The sequence below is a fragment of the Candoia aspera genome, chromosome 1 (assembly GCF_035149785.1).
Source record: "Candoia aspera isolate rCanAsp1 chromosome 1, rCanAsp1.hap2, whole genome shotgun sequence".
NCBI classification, from domain to species: Eukaryota; Metazoa; Chordata; class Lepidosauria; order Squamata; family Boidae; genus Candoia; species Candoia aspera.
The window spans coordinates 67,411,875-67,430,083 of record NC_086153.1 but is presented as its reverse complement, the minus strand read 5'-3'; the positions used below and the strand labels follow the sequence as shown (position 1 = coordinate 67,430,083).

Below are 18,209 nucleotides of genomic sequence, written 5' to 3'. Positions count from 1 at the left end.
GTTCATTGAAAATATTAGGGTGAGTTTGAATATTTAGTGGATATTCAATTTTCGCTACTGCCCATCTATGATTCACTTTCAAATTTGAATGTCATTGTTAAATAAAGGGATAATGGTGTGCTGAGATGAGTCAACATCAGATAAACAACTGGAATCAGGCAATGTATATTAACAACATGATTTAATGTGATGTGGACTGATGATTTCCATACCTGGTTTAGAACTGTAGTCCAGGCACGGTCACTCCCTGGTTTTTATTGGCACTCACAGCTACAGAAGACGACAATATTGGCACCTCAAACCATACTTGGGAATAATTTGAACAGCAGAATATTACAGTACAATAAGCCACATATATACTCTGTGTGGGTGTGTATTTTGCAGCCCTTGTCTTCTGCACGTGTGTGAATTGGCAAGCCAAAGGTGCTTAGATTCTCACCCTGAGATACTTAATAGTACTTTGTTCTTCTAAACGTTGCTGTAGTCAAATTATGAAATATGGATATTAAAGATTAATAAAAATAAGTTAATACCTAAGATGTGTAAAGGCTTCCCATTAATTCTTAAATTAAAAAGTGGATTAAATTAAAAGTGCTTCTTTTGATATTTTTTTTCATCCTGCTTCTCATAATAGCATAATTAGCTTTTACACTGCCAGGTATTTGTTGCTTGGGAATAAACTTTAAAACTTCACTAGCATTATTAAATCTGGATGCATAGTCTTTCTTTCAGTTTTTGTCAAGGGCAAGACATAAATTAGGAGGTCTGACTGCTATATCTACAGTAAAGGCCTATTCTTGGAAGAATCCTAAACAGAGGCTGGTGAAGTGTTCAGAACAAAGTATCAATTTAAGGGTAACAGTTATCCCAGGCTGAGATATTCCAATACAAAAACTTGCAGAATTTTGCTAAGATTGTCAATAGTTGGCTTATCAAGATTCTCTTCATTATCCTCCATAGTGTGCCATACTTTGGGGAAAGGTGATGGTATCAAGTGTAGGATTGGGACACCTGTTGGGAAGAGAGAACAAAAAGATGAAGGGTTGGTCCAACTTTTGAGACAACTGTATTTCTCAAGAGTGTTGTACAATATGTAAACTGAAGGCATGATGGTGTTAATGTTCTCGTCTTGTTATTTAGTCTACTGAATTTTAGAACATTATTAAAAGTCCATTGCTGTTAAAAGTGTAAGGACATTTAAAGAGCAACCATAGCTTTTTTGGCAAAAATAAAACAGGTTTTGGCTATCAGTGGTAAGTATTTTGAAGTGGGATCTATCTCTAAACATAAACATTCAAGCCCTGTGTATAAATGGCAAATCCACTTGTCATGCCATATTTTCCTCTGTACACCAGAAATGGCAAAAACCACGTCATCTGTTAACATTAAACATCTTTCTGTTTTTCACTTTTCGTATTGATACAAATAGATGTACCTGAATTTAAATGGGAGCTATTACGAGGGAAAAACTGATTTTGTTGATTAAAACAATTGCACAACTGTAGCATGTACTCTTAGCCTGTGTGAAAAGCCTCTGAAAATTAGGCAAAAATTATTCAACCTGGAATATGCTGGATGCACAATTAGTTAATGATTTAACCAAGGACATGAGTATTTCACATACCTTCTTGAATTCTGGAGGGCAGAAATCAGGAGGAGGATGTAAGATACAATCTTCTAGAAAACTGCTGCAATTGCTTCTGTGGCATTTTGATATTAGAAATGGCCATGAGTGAAGAAGAACAGAAGTGCCCCAAAGGGAGTTCCAAGCTTCTAAATATTTCACGTACCTCTAGAGCAGCAGTGTCCACAGGAAGGGTCAAAGAGTCTGACACAAACTGCTCCTTTTGTATGTGCTCTTTGAGGATATCTGCATATCCCAAAGGGCAAGGCTTATGGACACCCCTGCTCTAGAGAAGAGTATTTGGAGGAATAAACAGAAAAGAAATATGGCACAATGCCCTTTGAGCAAAGTCACTTTCTTTGTGAATTGGATAGACATTTGGCTTTAAATGTTTCATTTACATTTCCTTTTATGCTTATATAATACTGTGTTGGCTGACCCCTGCCAATGTAATTCCCTTAATTTGTATTGTTACTCTGAAAAAAAAAGATCCAGAACCCCTTAGCCTATCTTGCAGGGATGGGATGGAGAAAAGAAACAATTGTGCAATGTCTTTTAGCATAATTATAGTCACTGATTTCCTTGTTTTAATGTAATTGTCCCAGTATGATTTGTCAAAAGCAGAACAAGCCATAATTCTGAAAAATAGTTTGATGACAAGACCTTACTCTATAAAAATGAATGCTTGTACAATTCCATAAGTCTAGAGAGAGATTTGTGTAGATAAATGACACTTCTACATATGTTGCTGAATGTATATGAGCTAAAACACATTAAAATTTCCATACCTCTTCTCAAAAATGGAATATGGTCATCCTCAACTGGATGTCGGCGTAAATTACTCCGGAAGTACCGTCTCTCAGGAGAATAATTATTTAGCAAACCCAAATCATGAAGGTTTCGTTCTGCAGTTTTTTTTAAAAAGTAGTAAGTTGTGAATATCAAGGTGATTATTTAAAAAAAACCCTCAATCTGCAAAAATGAATTTTCCTTAGAATTTACATACCCTCAATGCTTTGTGAATACAAACTTGTTGTGATTGCTACTATATCCCAGAAAATGACCTCAGAACAGATATTTTGCTAAAGTCTTAATCTGTATTGTACTGTTTTGGTAGTATTTGCATAGTTTCTATCTTAATCAACAAAGTCCACAATGGTTAAAAAATATATGCATATAAGCAGCGGTGGCGCTGCGGGTTAAACCGCTGAGCTGTCGATCGGAAGGTCGGCGGTTCGAAACCGCGCGGCGGGGTGAGCTCCCGTTGCTCGTCCCAGCTCCTGCACACCAAGCAGTTCGAAAACATGCAAATGTGAGTAGATTAATTGGTACCGCTTCAGCGGGAAGGTAACGGCGTTCCGTGAGTCATGCTGGCCACATGACCCGGAAGTGTCTATGACAACGCCGGCTCCAAGGCTTTGAAACGGAGATGAGCACCGCCCCCTAGAGTCGGACTCGACTGGACTTTACGTCAAGGGAAACCTTTACCTTTACCTTTAAGCAGCTAGTTAAATTCTTGATATTTTTGTAATGCAATAAAGGACTTTTTGTTTAAACATTTCCTTCAAAGGGAAGAAGAGATGTGCATAGCAACACCTGTGATGTGAAATTCTAATAGCATGGTGCTGCTAGAAATACTCCACTGTATAAAACTAGGTGAGTGTCCCTTTACTAGGTGGAACTGATACTTTACAAAAGTAAGTCCTTACCAATTGCTTCAAGTCTCCCAAACCATCGAGCTGTGTTCAAGAAGTAAACAGGAAAAACAGGGTTTCGCGCACCAATTAAATCCAATAACACAAAAAGATCCTATGAGAAATCAGTCAAGACATTATCCCTTTTAATACCACTCCCTGAGCTCTATCCATAAGAATATATTAATGACTGTCTAAAACCAGTGAATGCTGACAATTCCAGAAAAGTATTTTAGAAGTCATACTTGCTGAACATAAATTGTTGAATATAAACATCTCATTGAGCCTGAAATCTACTCACAAACCTTGGTGTAACTCTTATTGTACTCAGTAAGGACTTGAGTCAGGATAATATGTCTACAAATAGACCTCAGATGACAACTGCTTTTTAATGGCACATCTCTGCATTTTTGTTTTAGCAATTAACTTCTCTTCACACCAGCGCTCTTCCTGCCAAAGCCTGTAAATGCTTGCAAACCTGAAAGTAAACAGCCTGCAACCCAACTCTGTATGCTCAGCCTGAAACAGGACAGGTCCCTTGTAAGGTTCTCCTGTCCCCCAAAGAATCTCTTCCCCTCTCCTGTTTGACAGATACACTTGGGGGGGGAAAGATCGCTTCCCCTCCCATTCACCATTCAGCCACCAGTCATGCAGCACTCATGCAACATCCCCTCTGAAGACCCCTTTGCCTTCCACCCTTGCAAACACTTGATCACCTGAAACTCACTCACTCTTAGGCATACCATATCTGGGCTCCAAAATGATGATGTGGCAGCAAAAAGGTATATCTAATGGGTGCCAGCCCCAGTATGATAGCCCTGACCTGCAATCAGGTTTATTGAAGACATGGGGCAAGGAGTGAGGAACAACTGAGAGCTGCTCCTCCAGAGTGCTGCCTTTACTATATTTACATCACTGACTAGGTTACTCTGGAGGTAGTTCATTTTCAATCAGTGTCTGGATCTGGAGTGAGATTTGAAAAACAGAACTCCATTCTCCCACAATCTAGCACAGGAAAACTAGTAGTAGTATTAGAATAGAACCACTTTTATAGCAAATGAGACTATTGTAAGATGATGAGGTAAATTTCACTAAAACTAATGCAAGGATCTTTAAATTCACACTCTTTTAAAATATGATTTTTTTAAAAAAAATTAAGTGCTTCTAGTTTAATTGCTTGAGATAGATGAAAAACATTGTACGAATCCTGTTGTGGGCCCATTTTTGTGCAATGAGAAGTGGTTATATGGAACAATAATGCTCTCGCCTGAATATGATGAAACTGATTGTTACAGATTGCAGTGGATGTATATGGGAGCAACTCACTTCACAAAACATGTTCATGCTACCAGTCAAGATGAGAGACTAGTGGACCAACCCCTAAAATTTTTATGTCCCCAAAAGGCTGTAAATGAGGCAATCAAGAATGTTGTGATTACAAGATTACTCTTGTTCGAAGGCAGGCAGCCTTGTCCATCACTGAGTCCAATACCCCCTGTCCCCATTGTGGCATTTTACTTAAACACTAAATGGTTTCTTCCCATTTTAGTGACCCTATCACAGTGCCACTCTTTCCAGCATGTGGAGCCCAGAACTGGAGTAACCAGGATTCAGACCTGTACACTCTCCCTGGGGTAAATGAAAATCTGTTCCAAATTATCTTGCCCATCCTCATAGTTTGGTTTTGGCTGACTCCAGTGTACACTATGAGTACAAACTTATCTTCCATTAAAAAAAAACAGTGCTTACATTTAGATTGTGACAAAGCTTGAACTATTAGACCCTACCTAAAACTAACAATAAGATTTGTCCACCTTTTAGTCATACTCATTTAAAGTACTAATTGCAAAACACTTTTGTCTTCCTCCTAACTTTTCTTTTGTGCATAGGCTTTCTTCCCAATTATTACATTTTAAAAACTGGAGCAATGGGAAATTAATGTTACACAAGAAACTTTGTGTAGCTCAGCCATTTTTAACCCACCATCCAGTATTTATAAAGCTTTCACTTACAATGCCTTGAATCTGATTTGTGTTTCGGGCACCTGGTGGATGAGGAGTAGATGCCATTTTCTGGGCCAAAGATCGAGAGCCATACAGGGAATCAGAAGGGGACCATCGAACAAAAGCTTCTTCACCATCGAAGAAAATAAGCTTCAGAGAAAGATCTGCCTTGGGAGATAAGCTGCTTTGCTATGGAATGAGTGGGAAACAGAATGGAAAGTCAGTCACCCTGCTTGGGATCATAGCAAATGCAGGAGCAACTTGAAAGAAACAGCAAATACCTTCAGAATATAAAGCTGTCTGTCCAAGGACCTTGCCAATTCTAGCATCATTGCACAAGGCACAGCTGAGTCGGTGGCTCCAACAAACACTTCACCATCCAGTTGCGGTGGAAAATATTTTGAGTCATAATGGCAGGCAAGCACCAGATGGCGCTTGGCAAGGGGATTGAGAGTACTGATTATATTTGAAAAGGTGCGGTATCCATAAGGAGTATGGCTCTGAAATGTATCTTCTTCAACAACCCAGCCAGCCTGTAATCCTTGCAGGCGATGCTTGATATGCTGAAATGTAAAGAACCAAAAATCAATGGTGATCAACAATGTTAATTTTTAAGCAACCCAATACAAATCAATCCTGTGGGAACTAGCAAATTTCCTGAAAAAGATTAGCAGTTTCCCTCTTAAACCTAATATGTTGGTTATCACCTTTAAAGCCCTACATGGCATGGGTCCAGGTTACCTAAGGGACAATCTCATCCCCATTACATCAACCCGTCCCACCCGCTCATGCAGAGAGGGCATGCTGCGGACCCCTTCTGCATGAGAATTCCATCTGGCGGAGTCCAGGAGGTGGGCCTTCTCTGCAGCAGCTCCCACCCTTTGGAACACCCTTCCCCTGGAAGTGAGGCTAGCCTCCTCTCTTTTGGACTTCAGGAAATGACTGAAGACCTGTCTTTGTCACCATGCCTGGAGTGGGGAGAGGAAGAGCCACTCTTGGGGTTGGCTGGCTCCCTAGTCCTGCCGAGGCCGGTCTTGTTCCCCTTTGGGTGGTATTAGATCTGCCATTACCTGGATCTCATTGCATTTTATATTTATTTATTGATATTGATAGATTAATGATATTATTATGATCTTATCAAATTTTAAACTGTTTTATTGTGAACCGCCCAGAGTCCCCCGTATGAGGGAGATGGGCGGTGATAAAGATATGATTGATAGATAAATAAATAAATATTCAAGAAATGCCCATTCACAGTTTTCTTATCAACACATTTCTCTTTAGGAGACCTTTTCAAGCAAACACAAGGCCTACTGATAATGAAGCAAGACAAGTCTTCTGTTTCAAACTGGAATTCTGTTTGTATAAGGCAAGACAAAATTTTGGAGTAACTAGCTCCATCAGCCTTTTTCAACATGGGGCCTTTCAGATGCAGTAAATACCCATAATCCTCTGCCTGTTCAGCATCTGGGAACAATTAACAAATACATCTGAAGGGCATCTGGTAGGAGAAGATGTGATAATATGTTTACATCTTTCCCATATTTAGCCTTTTAATATGAGAATGATTCAGAATGCTGGTACATTCACATACACCTCCATCTTGGGGTCTCTTTTTCCCCCATTCCCACATGTTGCACCAGAGCAAATCAGAGAGGCAATATATATATGGACAAATCTGAAGGTTCTGACCATTTTGAGCTCTGAACAAGAGTGCTTATTTCTAAATTAATCTTCATTACATTTTCTTCATGCTCCTAATTGCAAAAGGCATAGAAGCAGTTCAAAACATGAGAGAAAGGGATCTCAGCCAGCAATTCCAGCTTGAGACGCAAGGAAGACTTTTGAAAGTAACAGGTTCTCAATCCCAGCTGCTGTCACTTAATAATATATAATTGCTGTTCCCCCATCTGAGGATATATCTTTGGATGTTTCCTTAATAATGTTTTCTTAGCCACTCATTTCTATAGCAGCCCAAGAGTTGCTGCAATCAAGGCCTAAGAGAGCCTTCATTATCTTATAGAACATGTTGATACTTGTCTGTAAAAAACACTCTGTACAATTAAAATGGCAGAAGGATAGTTATTTATATATTTATTTATAAGGATAGAAAAATGTGTCTTCTATGAAATCAAACCAATGCATAGGAAAACCAGGATTTACTGCTAATCAGAATAAATGAAAGCTGGCTGGGCAGGGCTGCAACTGGGGGGGGGGCAAGCGGGGCATGTGCCCCAGGCGCCATGCTGGAGGGGGTGCCAAAATGTGAGGGGGGGGGGCAAAATGGGCACTGAATTCATGTTTGCCCTGGGTGACACAGACCCTAGTTGTGAGCCTGTGGCTGGGTGACCTTGGGCCAATCACTCTCTCTCAGCCCAACTCACCTCACAGGGTTGCTGTTGTGGGGAAAATAGGAGAAAGGAGTATTAGGTATGTTCGCCACCTTGAGTTATTTATAAAAATAATAAAGACGGGATAAAAATTAAATAAATAAATAAAGTTACAAAAGACATAATTATATATAAGAAAACACTGGCAATGAAAAGAAGAATATCACTATAACCACCTTTCCTTCTGTGAATTTACTAGAGCAAAATCTAAGTACCATCATATTAAGCTCAAAGTCCACGAAAGGTTCCCAATTTAGCTCATCACTCAAACTAAATAGTTTGGGGCTTTTTATTACCTATACCTTTCAGAGATTTTGAGAGGATAGAAAAGGACAAATGAATGTTATCTATGAGGAGAAAGATGACATATTTTAGAATGTGTACTAATTCCAGAAAAACATAATCATAGATTATCAGTGGTGCCCATGCTAGTCTGTAAGTGCTCATCAGCTATTTGGTAGTGGAAATTCTAGTATGCAGGAGACACTTGGTTTAGTTTTACAGCTTCAAAGAAATGAACATCAAAGACATATTTCTTACTAGGAAGTTTATTTTCAGATACTGTTCTTCTCCAGGAACAGTAGCACACATTCTTTCTTGGATGTGTTTAATTGCTGCAGTACTGGAGATACTATTTTTGTTTAGGCTATTTGTGAGAAATCTCCTAGGAAACAAACATTTAGTAGATATTCTTTGAAAGAGTTTATCTGCCTTGTTTGCTTCATAAATTGCAGATCATCAAGCTTACCTATCATCACATTCCAACTGTACTAAGAATGATCACCATTGCTTTTGGGCAACATCTCCAATTCATCAGGATTTGGCACAATAAATGTACTGCATATTTATGAGTGCATTTTGTGACTGGAGAATACAGTTCTTCTCCAAGGTGCAATATATCAGTTGCTAGTAGTTATTTCTTGTGCTGTCATTAGTGCTGACAACATAATTACCTTCTCCATTCCAGGAGCATTAACTGTGTTTCAATTAATGGTTACTCGTTCTGACACCTGTATACCACCTCCTGAATAATAAGCAGAATACCTTAAAAAAACGTGGGGGGAGGAATGGGAAGCAACTGAAGAGAGTTACTGCCTTTGTGTCCTGTCTCTAAACTTCCTGTTTAGAATCTCTAGTTTGTCATGTTGTGACAAAGAAGGCTGGATTAGATGGGCCTTTGGCTTGAGTTGGCAAGGCTCTTTTTATGTTCTTGCAATAGTATTTACTCTGTGACACATCTATTAAGTGTACTTACTCTATATTTGCTATCCCTGTTGAACTCTTTTGCCCCGTTCACTACTTTTAACCTGTTCTGTCTTACCTGCCGCACAGCATAACTCCCAGGTGATCCTGGATATCTCTCAATCAAGATTGGATGGAGGTCATTTTGCCACATGCGATTAACATTTGTCTGTAAGGTGACTTGCAGGATGCTGGTTGCATTTAAAATGGTTGGGCGATGGGAATACTGCAGAAAGAATTAAAGGAAAAATCAGGATGAGAAGATGCTACAGTATATTGCTTATCTGCTTTGTATCTGATAATGGTGATGGAACTATTTATTAAAATAGAACAGCTATTATCCATTCTTATTGTTAAAATGAAAACAACTAGCAATGAAAAAATGTTTCTACAGCACCCTTCTGAGGATCCAGAGTTTAGTCTGCTGAGACACTGCACATGGAAATGCATGGTATTTTTGTAAGATATTTTTACATATATATATGCTGAGCATAAGGACTGAAGGCATTACTACAGTAATTGATTCCTATTCTCTGTTAAATCTTTAGGGAAGCCACAGTGCCACAGAATTTCTTTCAGAAAGCAAAGATTATTTTGTACCTCTTCCTAAAACTCAGTTCTAGCACATACTAATTTTCTGGTACATGGAGAGATTTCATCCATCCCTTTTTTGAGTACTGGGAGAAAGAAAGATGAAGCTTGATACAAGTACTTTTCCACATCAGAGTATTTTTAAAACCTTTCCTGTTGCCAATTTAGTATTCTGCCAAAATTATAAATTTCTAAGAAACAATAGAAAATATACTAAGAGACTTTTCTTAAGGGCAGTTATATCAAAAATACGTATTAGCCAGCAGAGCTTTCAAGTGTAATGAAGATTAGAGTGTTTGTAGTTACGAAAATAATGGAATTTTTAAATTTAAAATTTTTAAAATTTATTTTAAAATGCAATTCCATTCTACCTGCCAAGCAAATGTTGCATAGAAATCAATAAAAGAATAATTTTAGTAAAGCAGTACAGGCATTTACTGGTGCCAGTTTATGTCCACTGAAAGACAAAACAAGATATTGCTATATAATCATGCTGCTGTTGAAGGAGCATCTCCCTTGCAATTTATTTATTTCTCCTAGGGTCAATTATGGATTAAAAAATAAAGCTGATGCATAAGAGTCTGACTGCATGTGATAAGCAGTCACCTGATTTTTTTCGTCTCTGTGAGTATTTAACAAAAAGCACTCTGTTTCTGTGGGACACAGAGAAGTCTTCAAATTCAGAAGGTGCTTGAAGATTTTCCAGTTCATCATTTCTTGGCTCAAAATCACTCTATCCTCCACAATCTGTTTTCTTCTGCAAACAAGAATATTTGCATGGGTTCTGTATCTTTCCCCCATTGGAAGGGAGCTTGGGTTGGACATTTTGAGCAAACAATTTGCCAACAGAAAGATCAAAGGTCTCGGTACTTTTTTGTTTTAAAGCACATAAACACACTAGCCTGGGCAGAAGAATTATGGAAATGAACCCAGGGATCATTGACCATCCATGCCCTTCACAAGTCAAGACAATAATTGAAGGAACCAGTATGTCCTTTTATAGTTCCATAAGCTTCCAGAAAAAGAAATGAATGAGAGGAATAGAATTGCTGAAAGAATGAACAGAAACCTGTGAAAATAGCCAATAGACATTTTAATACTGAGACCAGTTCAGGATGACCATGAATATTGTACTGTATTTACCTAAAAGAAAGACCAATTTGGACTTAAGATGATTACCACACTCTCCGGAAAGAGAAGGTAAAAAATAACATAATCCCCTTTTCTCTGCCTCTAATACTTTCTCTAAGCATATCTAAGATGATCAATTTTAAATTAAAAAATTTGAAAGATTGGGAAGATGAAAGATGATTCAAATGCTCTAACACCCTTGTGTGAAACTTCACAGCTAAAGTCTGTTTCAATGCAATCTAGGTGGTCCAAGACAAGTGGCTATGTATTATGGATATCTCCCTCCCTTTCTCTCTTCATTTTATTTATTTTATTTTGTGACTTATAGCTCTGCTAGGGAAGATCTGGACAATTATCTGATGGGGCCTAAGAAATTACAATAAACATTGCAGTGGGGACCAAGGCTGGAAAACAACTCTGCCTGGAACAATTTCTTATGGATGGAAAACTTTGAGAACATAACGGTAACTTTTTCTATCAACAACAGATTCTCTATATGGGTTGACAGCCTACTCATTCCAACTGTGAAACTAGACAAACTACAGCACCAATTTTGGCATCATTGAAAGTGTGCTTATGGTTACTAGAGGAATTATGAGACTCAGAGCATACTACAAGAGCAGATGCAATGAAGATTCTTATGTGGTAAACCTTTCTCAACATTGAGATCCTAATAAGTTTTTGGAAAAACTTCACCAGCTAGAAAACAAAATGGAGGGGTTGAGAACAGCTCTAGGATCCTTACAGAATGATATAAGAGATGGCCAGACTTTAGGGAGTGGCTAAACTGGCAATAAGGGAAGGACAATAAAGCTATTAACCAGCAATCAATGGGCTTTGATAAGATCAGGGGCAGCATATGTTAATAATATCTGCTGACCTCAAAGCAACTTAATTGTCTTCTATATTGGGAATATTGGTTTAAATCATCATCACTGGGGCAATAAGAAAGAACTATCATAGTCCCTGTGCCCTTTACTTGACTTGTAACCACTCTCAGTTGAGTATACAATCTTTTCTTCTATGTGCCAATCATCGTAAAAAATCTTCTAATGTAATGGTGATAAAGTTTATCTGGATGCATAGAATTCTGGAATCTTATCAAATATTTCTGTCCAAAGTGTTAAAGAACCAGTTCTGCTTCCCTCTGCTTAAGAAAAGTTTAAACTGGATGTGTAACTAATACAAAAAGAAAAAGTGACTTTCAGGAGATAAAATCAATAGAAGTGCCATGGCATTGAGCCAAATCCACACTTCTAGTCACAAGGATCCATGGAGCAGGTGGACCTGTAGACTGAGAGGCAAAGATTTAATAACATCAGAGGAGATAAAGAACTTGAAAGATTCATTTTGGATGTTTAAAGTAATCCTAAATATTTGGTCCAAAGAATAAGTTTGCTAATGGCCAAACAGCAAGAACTGAGAATCTCTCTGAAAGCATTCCTTTTGTAGCTAAAGCAACATCAAAGCCAACTAACCTTACATTCATGTTGAATTTGACTGTCAATATGATAGTGGACATTATAGCTTGTAATCATGAGCCTGATATTATGCCTCCTTTGGATTCCATGAACTATTTAGTGGTGGATGGCACTCTTGGCAAATTAGCTGAATAGTACGTCTCAGAAACATCTCTCCAAATGGTATGGCTGATATAAATGCCCTCAGCACCTAGTAAATTCCAATCAGTTCTGGAATTCCTTATCAACAATTGGTGTTACCAATCTATAAACAATAATACCAGTCTCACAGTAAGGCTGATCATCTCTCTAATAATATTCTAACAGTGAAAGAAGACAAACAAGGATATATATTGGCCCTGTTTTTGTTCAACTTTTATGCAAATTCGTAAATCGAACTATGATTTTCATGCACAAAACTGGTCAATAAGCATCTTCCAATTTTACTTTATACAGGAGATGCTACCATCTTATTAAAGAACCAAGTTGGACTCAGAAGTACCCTTAAGGCCTTAGCACAATTTTCAGGTAAGACCAGCTGATTATCAACTACCAAGAAACAAACATTATGGCATTTTCCAATAGCATCAAGACCATAGATGGTATGTAGATAATCAAGTAATAGAACAAGTAAATTGCTTTAGATTTCTAGGAGAGGTTTTCTAATCCTGTAGGAAGAAAATAGCTCAAAGAAAAGATGTTGCCTTTGAAATCTGACAGAGTGCATCAGAAATCTTAACATTTTACCAAAATCAGGGAGGGAATTATATCCCTGCTACAATTAAACTTTTTGTCAGTAAACCAGTAGCACAACTCTTATATGAGATGCAACTTGTTAGCCTACCGAAAAGTACAATCAAACTTTCAAGGCCCCTATTTAAAAGACACAAATGTGTTCCTAAAATGGCACTCAGATTGGAGGCTGCATCTCTAACTTTGAAGCCAGGGTCTGGCAAGAAATGATATTTACCTGACTAAGGCTAAGTCTTGCTCCTAATGGCTTACTCTCATTAACAGCTTTATATAATTATAGATTCAATCAATGGGAAAACATTACAGATAAAGTGCTTAGTTACGGTCTTTCATTAAGCCCCTGTTTCACTCCAGCTTAGGGAGAAACAAAGTTCTTAAGCAGAGGACTGCAGATGCAGAGTTTCAGTACAAATTAGGCCAAAATACAAGGCTGTTCAGTTCCATAAGAGTCAATCTAGTCACTTTCCAGTTGACGACCTAAATTCATGCCAATCCAAGCTACAGATGAAGTTTTGCTGGAGCTTGCTTTGATACTACCCCTTTGACCACACTTGATGGCAGACATAAGAACATGTAGGAACATACCAGTCATCCAAAAATGATCCCCATGGGACTTAGGAGAGGTAGAATTGATTGAACATGTTGTACATTTTATATAGAGGTTTAGTTATTACAACCCTTACTTAGCAAAATGCCAGGCACCCAGACAAATTTTATATTCTTTACCTATTGCCTGACAAAAATCCAAAGCTGACATATACCGCTGCAAAATTGTTACCTAGTAACAATGATTTGCAGCAGTGTGTTATCCTCTAAGGGAGTGGGTTGATTTTGATAATGTATATTGTATGCTGAGGTTACACTAGATGTTGTCGTTCATGGGTGCTTTCAAGTGTATGTACTCTTGACTAAGACTATAATAAACTATTTACTTAGTGTGTCGAATATTTGATTTAAAAAACCTTAATCTTTCTTTCAGGTAAGTAGAGCAATCTTCCAGTTCATAGAAGAAAACTTCTATTTCCATTAAAGATAAAAGGGTGTTGAAGTGTTGAAATTCTCCATTTATAGACTATACAGGCTGCCTGACCAGAACCTTTCTGCTATGGTAAACTGAATATATGTAAAACACAATTAGTAATATATAATTACTAAAATGTATCCAGATTAAGGTAATTGTTTTTACTGTATATTAAAATAAATGCAGAATAAATCCAACCAACATCCAGAACAATCCTCGTTATAAAGTACAATCCTTATGTGTTTTATACATAAATATTTTACCGCATAGCTACTGAGTAGAAAATCAGCTCATGGCAATTATTCTATTCTGAAGCAAAGAAAAGCAAATGCAACTTTCCTGAGAATGCACTGTTCCAAAATGAATTAAAAGTCTGATTATTTGAATATTTTGTAATGAGGACTTCTTCAGTACAGTATGGAGAAAGGGTTGTTCCTGCTTTCCTCAGCATGAGGATGTTGAGGTTTGATTAGGAATATTGTTTTGGGGGGAGGGGGAAAGTCCTTGACCCAAAATACCAGCCATGGATGCCATCTGTCCTTTTCTCTCTGTGTGGTCTTCACATCAGATCAGATTTCCCAACATTATTTGGTACTATTACAGGTGCATGGGTTCTTTCTGTGGTTCACATAACTATAATGATTGCCATTCTTTTGGAGCCAGTCAAATTTGGGGACAATTATCCATGCCTTAGTTATATTTTGATTTGGTAATCCACTTCTGGGGTCCATGCAGAGACCTAGTTTAATGTGCTTTTTTCTAGTCTGTGAGGCAGCTCAAAATTATGCCAGCATAATTTGCTCTATCTACATAGTCAGTCTTGACTCTGCTTCTGTAATGAGGTTGGTAGGTGGTGTTGTCTTAATAGTTTACTGCGGGGTAAGCTGAAGTGCATTGATTGGTGGGTTTTTCTGCTGGCAGGAAAAACCTCAGCCAATTGCTTCCCTTAATGTATGCTGCAGCTAAGGTTTGGCAGGTGACAGTGAGGCATTGCAATCGAAACTCTGCCACTTCTGCATGTGTATGTGAGATTGAGGTACATATAAAAGGCACTGAGCTTTGATTGCAACACATACCTGCCATCTTGCAGATTTTGACTCTCCTCTTGGACACCAGTATGCAGACATGTCCTTAAGGAATGGTTAGTGAGGCATCTTTGAGACAAAGTTAGGGAGATGTGTGTGGGCGTACCTTAAGTGGGTCTGCTCTTGAAAAGTATCCAGACGTTGTGATTAATGCAAAATGTAGGAGTTACACTGCTAATGAACACAAAAAGATCTTATAATGACTGTACTGAAAGGTCAGCGCTGTATGCCAGTTGCTTACTTGATACAATTTAAGCCGTTGGTACTAAAAGTCCTTGTTCCCTATTTAAAGGACTGCATTGCCTGTTATGCACCTGTTGTGATTTGCAGGTGAGGTGCTTTTAAAGATACCTCAGCTCTCAGAGGCCACATTCTTTCTGGCAAGTAGGAGGGGGCCTTCTCCGTGTTGCTCTGGTATGAGCTTTCCCACTCTCTTGGAAGGATTTAGAAAATTTACAGTATAACGATTCTTCTGTTCTATAAGACTTTCAACTGTTAATTGATTTTAGTAATAACTTCAAATACTTGCTAGAGTAAAATATAAATCAAACGAACAAATGAATCAATGCATTCCTTGCTAACGAAAGCTAAGCATATTTCTCTGGAGAAATCCCTCCATGGCAAATTGATTGAGTGCAATTCTCATCATGCTCCATTTGGAATCTGCCCAACTGACCTGCTTGGGGTCTACTCCTCTGTAAAGATAGAGAGGATCATCCTACTACATTTGCAGAGCAGAATGTTCCAATTTTGCCTTTTTTCCCTGATGGAATTCGAGGATCCCTCAATTGTAGGTCTGTATTTTGGATACTCTCTCATCAGGCGCTGACCCAATTCAGATTTTTGGCTTCAGCAATGCTGCTGTATCATGTGCCTTCAGACTGTGCCCATCTGCTGGTGAGGGTGCCCTTTCCCTCTCTAGAGTCTGAGGGCTGTGCCTGATGCTGGGATAACGCAGCTGAATAGAAGGCGTTTATTTGTACATCTGTCTTCCAGATCATTTATTTTTATGACACAGCCACCTCATCACCTTTTAAAAAGACATATGCAACCTGATTTCTGGCCAAGCCACAAATACAAATAGCAATAGAACAATGCTTCAAATGGTATAATACAAAAAAATTCACCCACCCTCGGGCCCCGTGCATCACATTATCATTAAAAAAATCTTGAGATACATTTTCTCCCCTTCATTCCCCCAAGGCCATAAACGCTAACCCCTGGACGCTCTTCCCTCCTGGCTCTGCTGTACCTGCGGGCCCTCCCTTCGCGTCCTGTTGCACCCCCAAAGCAGGGGACGCTGCAAGCAACCCACCTTCTCCTGGGTCCAGTCCGCTCTGTCGTCTCGGCCACCCACAGGCTGCGGGAAGCCCGGGAGAGCCAAGCAGAGTGCCCAGGCCAGGCAGAAGGATGCCACCGCCTTGCTCCCTCGCCTCCCCCTGGCCATGCCGCTCCAGAAGCAGCTCCCCTCGGCTGGGTGGGGGGCGAAGCCAACCGCGGCTGCTAATGCTTTCAGCGAGGGGGGTCGCTGGCGCCTCAGCGCGAGGCAGCTTCAGGCAAATAGGCGGGCGCAGTGGGCACAGCGTTGGGAGAGCAGGCGCGCGATGGGACGCTTCTGCCTTCCCGAGGCGCTTTTGGCTTCGTGTCCAGCTTTCTATCTTGCCTTGCCTACGTAACACAACGGGAGAGATGCTAATTCCCATCCCAATCAATCCGGCTTTCCCTCAGGAGTGGGTGGGCGTTTTGTCCCTGGCACCACGTCAGCAGCATCAGCAGGACAGCAGATGACTAATCCCGCCACTTTGGGCTGCCGCCACGCCACAGCAGGACAGCTAGGACAGCTCCCCCCGCCCCCTCCCCCCGTTTCCTCCGTTTCCTTCTTGTCTTTCCCCCGAAAGCGAGCGGGGCGGTTCTATTCTACAGACTCTGGTGATGTTTTTCCACTAATAAAGTGAGCAGCGAGGGGCGCTTCGTGATTTTTTAAAAAATTTAATATTCCTGTGGAGTAATGAATCAAAGCATATTCTATCTTTCTCTTGAGTATTTGCCATTCCAGACTGATCAGCCTCCAGAACAAGCACAAATTTACAGATTACTTGAAGGATATGGGATTTAGGAGACTTTTTGTACTTAAAAAAAAGGAAGAAACAATATCAATATTACTTTGTCAAGCTGCTTGTAAGAGTCTCGCTAATACACTGAACTCATCCTCCCGGAAGCTGGTGCCCTTCTGATGTGTCGGAGAACAACTTCCAGAATTCCCAGTCAACATGCTGGGAAGTACAGTTCAACTCGTTTGGCTGGTTATGGGAAACTTCTCCATCCTATCTAAACATAAATTGGATTCCATTATAAGTTCCTGCAAAATGTTTATCTTTACAAAATACATCATCGGTTCAATGGATTGCACATTGAATTCCCTTCTTTCCCTAGCACAGTATGTTTGTTGTTTATTCATTTAGTCGCTTCCGACTCTTCATGACTTCATGGACCAGCCCATGCCAGAGCTTCCTGTCAGTCGTCAACACCCCCAGCTTCCACAGGGACGAATCCATCACCTCTAGAATATCATCTATCCACCTTGCCCTTGGTCGGCCCCTCCTTCTTTTACCTTCCACTCTCCCTAGCATCAGCATCTTCTCCAGGGTGTCCTGTCTTCTCATTATGTGGCCAAAGTATTTCAGTTTAGCCTTGAATATCATTCCCTCAAGTGAGCAGTCTGGCTTTATTTCCTGGAGGATGGACTGGTTTGATCTTCTTGCAGTCCACGGCACCCTCAGAATTTTCCTCCAACACCACAGTTCAAAAGCATCGATCTTCCTTCTCTCAGCCTTCCTTATGGTCCAGCTCTCACAGCCATATGTTACTACGGGGAACACCATTGCTTTAACTATGCGGACCTTTGTTGTCAGTGTGATGTCCCTGCTCTTAACTATTTTATCGAGATTTGTCATTGCTCTTCTCCCAAGGATTAAACGTCTTCTGATTTCCTGACTGCAGTCAGCATCTGCAGTAATCTTCGCACCTAGAAATGCAAAGTCTTTCACTGCTTCTACATTTCCTCCCTCTATTTGCCAGTTATCAATCAAGCTGGTTGCCATAATCTTGGTTCTTTTGAGGTTTAGCTGCAAGCCAGCTTTTGCACTTTCTTCTTTCACCTTCATCATAAGGCTCCTCAGTTCCTCTTCACTTTCAGCCATCAAAGTGGTATCATC

The 18,209-nt window shown here is 39.6% G+C and overlaps 1 protein-coding gene across 1 annotated transcript; it reads right to left on the bottom strand.

The window, feature by feature from the left end:
* Window positions 1-164: 164 nt before the first annotated feature.
* Window positions 165-16,658, bottom strand: QPCT (glutaminyl-peptide cyclotransferase). The gene is made up of 7 exons (XM_063305854.1): window positions 16,310-16,658; window positions 9,033-9,179; window positions 5,603-5,884; window positions 5,331-5,510; window positions 3,334-3,433; window positions 2,413-2,529; window positions 165-1,011 (listed from the first exon to the last, which is right to left on the bottom strand). Exons 1-7 carry the CDS (start codon window positions 16,439-16,441, stop codon window positions 863-865), a joined length of 1,107 nt encoding a protein of 368 aa, XP_063161924.1. The 5' UTR covers window positions 16,442-16,658; the 3' UTR covers window positions 165-862.
* Between the last annotated feature and the right edge of the window lie 1,551 nt (window positions 16,659-18,209).

Coding starts and splice junctions, on each gene's coding strand:
- QPCT (XM_063305854.1), bottom strand. CDS start 16,441: ATGGCCAGGGGGAGGCGAGGGAGCAAGGCGGTGGCATCCTTCTGCCTG. Junction 5,885..9,032: donor GGAGTTATGCTGTGCGGCAG/GTAAGACAGAAC, acceptor TTTACATTTCAG/CATATCAAGCATCGCCTGCA. Junction 5,511..5,602: donor GACAGCTTTATATTCTGAAG/GTATTTGCTGTT, acceptor CTCATTCCATAG/CAAAGCAGCTTATCTCCCAA.